The following is a 5,328-nucleotide window of genomic DNA, read 5'->3' as shown; positions in this document are numbered from 1 at the left end:
AGATTAGAACATGAACTTCCCATACCAACGTTTTGGATCTTTCACATAACTTCATAAAGAATTCACTCATGAGAGAATTTTTAAATTTTTGAGATTCCTTATCAGAACAGTATCAACTTCTAAACTACTATTTTGGTAGACTAGAAAATTGGACTCGACAAAGCTAATCTATCATGTGTTGTGGAAATCCGACTAAATACAGCGAATTGTTTGGTCATGGGCTAATATTATTGACCTTCAATAGCAAATCAATGTTTGTGGATGTGTAATAACTTGTTATACTTAGGTAAAATCTCAAATATGTAGGTGAAAGTTAAATAATGCCTGTCTCTAACAAGTAACAAACATTGAATTATTATTTATTTTTTACTAAAAATAATGTATCAACTTCCATCATTAGAAATGCTGCTTCTGGGATTGCCTAGATATAATGTTAGCAAACATTTTAACACTAGTACTATATGTTTAGGTAAAAAAGAAGTTATTGATTAATGCGATATGGTTTTGTGTAATTAACAAGAAGAAAAAAAAAATGATCAGCTACTCTGTCATTACTCATTATAACAGCTAGCTTAGCTTGGTTTTGGATCTTGTCTGCAAATGACGTGCTGACCAGGAGACATACCTATCTGGAAGAAGTTGACCTTGTAAAATACACCAATGCATTGAATGTAGCACATTGCTCAGACCAAACAACATAAGACTGGTCACTACATATATTGCTCACACCACATCAACACAAAACACCAAACAACATAAGACTGGTTAAATTACAAATATTGTGTAATTTTTTTCTTTGTTTTAAACGAGAAACTCTTATAGTATACTCCTAGCTTATAACGCTCAGTCTGATCATTAAAAACATTGCATAACTATTCAAGCAGTAGCATTATATTTAAAATAGTATATTTAATAAATTCAAATTAATTCTCAGTCATTCTAAATATTATTACTGTTGAATTACTCTAGGATTTCTCCTTTTCTGTTTCTAACGGGCATATTTGAATGCTGACAAATTGTGTGATTGTCGAAAAACATGCTAACTATATAGATTCTAAGAGCAGATGCATGACCAGTGCTGTGGAACGTAAATCTAAGCAATTTGTATTGAGGGATTCACGTTGTTGCACGTTATTATCAGAACTCATTGTCCTGCACTAGAATGTGCATTATATGGACCAAGACTGCGCATATAACGCTGACAAAAATAATAAACTTCTCAGTATTAACGTTGTTAAGATTAAAAAATTTATGACATCTCTATTAAGGTTAAGGTACCCTTAAGTTGAAGCATTCGAGTTTGGCGCCTTAAGAAAATACTAATAGCATCTAGCCAGCCATATCTATATAGGTCTGTATATTAGTACATAGGGAAGTTTTGAAGTTACTCAAAAAAACATTCTATCATAAGCGATTTCAATTAGTTAATTTCTACTTTGTACTGGTTATTGCATCAAGTGTAAGACAGTTATTCAACCACGCATTCCCTCTATTATCGAAGACAGTTTATAGGCAAAAATTAAGATAGTTAATATTTGAACAGCTAAGAGATCATGGGTTATTCACATTGCTTTTGGACTAAATATGGGCCAACTCTGGCTTAAATGATAAATCCAATTTCACAACCATGATCCACTGGACAAAATCATACACAAAGTTAAAATACAACATAGAAGTGGGGTTGCTTTGTTTGCAGATTGGACATGATTTGTTCGGAGTGTTGTTTGCAAATTGCAATGGCTGCAAAATATCTCTGCCTCGTATCACACTACCCACCTGCAGCCAAAATCTGTTGCTCCATCTATAATCACATAAATAGAAAGACATATAAAAAGATTGTAGATATTAACAGCTTCTCATGATTTTATAGAAAGTACTAGAGATCGAAGATCCTCATGCCCTTACCCTGAAGAGAGTTTCAAGCTTGCTTTTCACCAAGGAATACTCCTGTTTCACCTGTTGCAAGTTTTTAAGACACCTGAACACCAAGCATTTTTTTTTTCTTTCAGAATATGGAGAATTTTCTTTTTAAGAAAGAAAAAAAAACCATAAAAACAACTAGGCCACATGATATTTTGCAAGATTTATAGGCATAGAATATATAAGAATTTTGATATGGAATTGTCAAGAACCTTACCCTTCAACGTTTTGCTCCTCACAAGAGTTTCGGAAGGAAATGCAGACTCTGTGAATTCTCTGTGCTCCAATGCTGCATTTCCCAATAACTTTATCAAACTTTTGATAGTTGTAAAAAGACCAAATCGTAAGGTAAAAGACAAATGAAAATGTATCCTCCAGAATAGGTTCTAACAAAGGTGAGGTCCATGCCACTATGCTACATGTTATTAGCAATAATAATACAACTGTGACCAATAATGTGGTATTTCAAGTGGATACAACTTCCACCAACTTAAGAAAGCAAAACCAACATGACCAACATAATTTTTTTTGAGATAGATTCTAGTTATGAAGAATTATTTACCTGGAGCTGCTACCCTTCAACTGGTGAACATGAGCATCCAACCTTTTAAAATCAATGCTTGGCTGGCCTCTATTTGAGATGAATGAATCAACATTATTAAAATGTTGAGTTTTGGAAGAGTTTCCAAAAGATACATGATTACTTGGTCTAAAGATGTGTATAATAAAGCAGGAAATTTTGGTACCCTTACAGTGTTTTTGTGAGCTCATTAAGAAGCCTCTCCGCATCTTCAAAAAAGAGAGTCACCACTTCAACCACAAAATCTGGGTTGCTTTCATCTTGAAGTTGCTGAAGCTGGTTAAATTGGTCATCTAGAAAACCCTTTTGATAGACATCACCACAGCAAGAAATGGCAAGACAAACCAGAAAGCAGATGAAGTAAGTAACACAATAAACATAGCTTATGACTTATGAACCTTCCCTTTTCTATTTCATCTTAATGTGTAATGGCAATTGCATAGCATGCTTACTTACCTCATGAAATAGGGAAGCAGTATAATCAACAAGTTGCCTCTGCAGTTGAACTATACCATCCATTATTAGTCTCAAGTTCTAACCAGCCACTCAATATTTTTTTAGGTACTGATTTCTTCTTCTGCCTAGTTTATATAGTGTGGTTTTTATTTTATACTTGAGACAACTATCATTTATGTTTTATAATATATATATATATATATATATATATATATATATATATATATATATATATATATATATATACACATATATTTCTTTAATCATATGAAAACAGTTTTCAAAGTCAGTCACTTATTGTGTTTCTGTTCATTGCTTCCCCATCAACCTATCATTTCTGGCCACCTTTACCTCTAATAGTTTAAACTAATAGGACCAATAGATCTAATCTAAAACTCACGCCACGTACCATTCATGTTTCCATCTTTTTCATTTGGTAATTATTGCCTCCCTTTTTTCTTAGTAGATTAGTAGATATTACCTCCATCTTTATCTCTTCTTGCTTTGCATTATTTTCTTAAAAACCTTGCTTATCATTTTAAATTCCACCCCTCAACCCTAGGTGGTGACTTGCCTATATGGGGTAAAGGTATTATTTTTTCTTTTCAAAGTCAAGATCCTAAGCCCCTCACTTCACACTTCCCTGTAAAATTCTTGCTAAAACTAAGCTTAACTTGCTATTTTTTGAACTGCAGAAGCAATAAAGTGAACCTCACCAACTTCCTGATCATTATATCCAAAGAGGTAAAGTTTAATAAACTTGTTAAAACGGAACGAACACAACATTTTAATTTATTTTATGTTTGGTATATTTGAAAAAGAAAAATAACATGATATAAAAACCATAAGGTAGTAGAGTTTAATTTTACTAGAAGGATGATACCAAAAGAACAGAACAACATTTTTTACTCTATTCCGCTCACATACCAAGTTTTTATAAAAATATTCGATTGAGTTAAAAAAAAGTAGTTCTTTGATATGATTTTTCCAAGAAATTGCTAATTAAAAAGTTATAATGATTTTTAAAAATTATATAATCATTACATGTTTTTAAACATATTTAGTTTTTAAATTCTTTTTAAAAAAAAAAACTCAAACAAAGAATCGAATGAAGAGTAGGTCAAGTATGGGGCAATATTATTTTTTCTTGGCAACACAATTCACTTGCTTCACAGCTCGCTGTCATGAAGAGAGGGAAAGATAAACTTTCTAGAGGGCATCTTAAGATATTTTTTAATGATTTTGTCTTTTCCAAACGACAAATGAAATGTTCTAAGTAACAGATAATTAAAATTTAACTTATCTATCAATTTTACGCTAATTTAGTATGATATAGGATAGGATTTAGACTTGTAGTTATTGTATAGAATATATATCTGGTGTAATCTTTCTACTCTATCGCTTTCCCTTGAGAAATTCTGAAGTGTGCTATTTGTAATACTAGAGACTAATTATATCTCTGAGTTGCTGCTCTCGCATTTGTTGTACTTGCCGTTGCTGTCGATGTTTGATTGGGTGATGCTTCCCATGAACAACTGTTATTAATTAATTCGAAAATCTCAGAAAAAAAAATCGAAAAGCAACAATTTACCATAGAATATGGCACCTATGCCCCCACACTTTTCATTTTTCTCTTTGATGATGAGGTAGGAAAATGCTGCTCTGTTTAATTTTATAGTCATCACTCATGATTACTAATACAATTACAGTTTATAAAATATTCTTATATTTATTTTTACTGTCAGATTATTTTTATCTAACAAAAGTAATACTACGTATTAGTTTATATAAATAAATTTAATGTCTAATATATATATATATAATTAGTCAATACTAGGTGCTAAATATAAAAAGTCATATTTTGTGAGAAATCAATCTTTTAGATAAATTTTAGTGTCTTGAATAATTAATCTTTAACTTTCAATTGAGATACACCACTTTAAAGAAAAATTACCTACTTATAATTGCATAAAAGACACACATACATAGTATCTTTTATTTTTATGAAAGAGGTTTAAGATTTGGACATAATGTTTTTAATTAATTTGAGTGATAACAGTTTGGATATATAAAATATCTATTTTAACATGGATTATTCTTTACTTCATTCCTTAAGGGAGCCATCTTTCTTACCATAAGTGTCCGCGGTATGTTCTAACCTTTCCGTATCTGAAAGTCCAAATTTCAATGGTTTTTTTCACAAGCGGCAAAATAGAAAGGGGAGTAAATGTATAATTTTGTTTTCTAAAAGTTTATCTTGTGTATTTTGGTTTCTGAAAGTTTAATTATGTATAAAATAATCATTAAATTTTTAAAAATATATATCAATCAATAAGTTAATGATTCTATGAAAAAGAAATCTGACATATTAA

General features: G+C 30.9%; 1 protein-coding gene across 1 annotated transcript; it reads right to left on the bottom strand.

Moving 5' to 3' along the window:
- Positions 1-1,575: 1,575 nt before the first annotated feature.
- LOC100306665 (uncharacterized) lies at positions 1,576-3,063 on the bottom strand. Its single transcript, NM_001251473.2, has 6 exons — positions 2,957-3,063; positions 2,673-2,803; positions 2,483-2,551; positions 2,138-2,209; positions 1,906-1,978; positions 1,576-1,801 (listed from the first exon to the last, which is right to left on the bottom strand). The coding sequence occupies exons 1-6, from the start codon at positions 3,017-3,019 to the stop codon at positions 1,769-1,771; spliced, it is 441 nt and encodes a 146-aa protein (NP_001238402.1). The 5' UTR covers positions 3,020-3,063; the 3' UTR covers positions 1,576-1,768.
- Between the last annotated feature and the right edge of the window lie 2,265 nt (positions 3,064-5,328).

The sequence above is a fragment of the Glycine max genome, chromosome 10, assembly GCF_000004515.6.
Source record: "Glycine max cultivar Williams 82 chromosome 10, Glycine_max_v4.0, whole genome shotgun sequence".
NCBI classification, from domain to species: domain Eukaryota; kingdom Viridiplantae; phylum Streptophyta; class Magnoliopsida; order Fabales; family Fabaceae; genus Glycine; species Glycine max.
This window is presented reverse-complemented; position numbering and strand designations above follow the sequence as displayed.

Excerpts from the sequence above, each read along its gene's own strand:
- LOC100306665 (NM_001251473.2), bottom strand. The coding sequence starts at position 3,019 with ATGGATGGTATAGTTCAACTGCAGAGGCAACTTGTTGATTATACTGCT. Across the intron at positions 2,210-2,482 it reads TTGAAGGGTAGCAGCTCCAG|CATTGGAGCACAGAGAATTC; the intron begins GTAAATAATTCT and ends TGGGAAATGCAG. Across the intron at positions 1,979-2,137 it reads GAGGAGCAAAACGTTGAAGG|GTGTCTTAAAAACTTGCAAC; the intron begins GTAAGGTTCTTG and ends CTTGGTGTTCAG.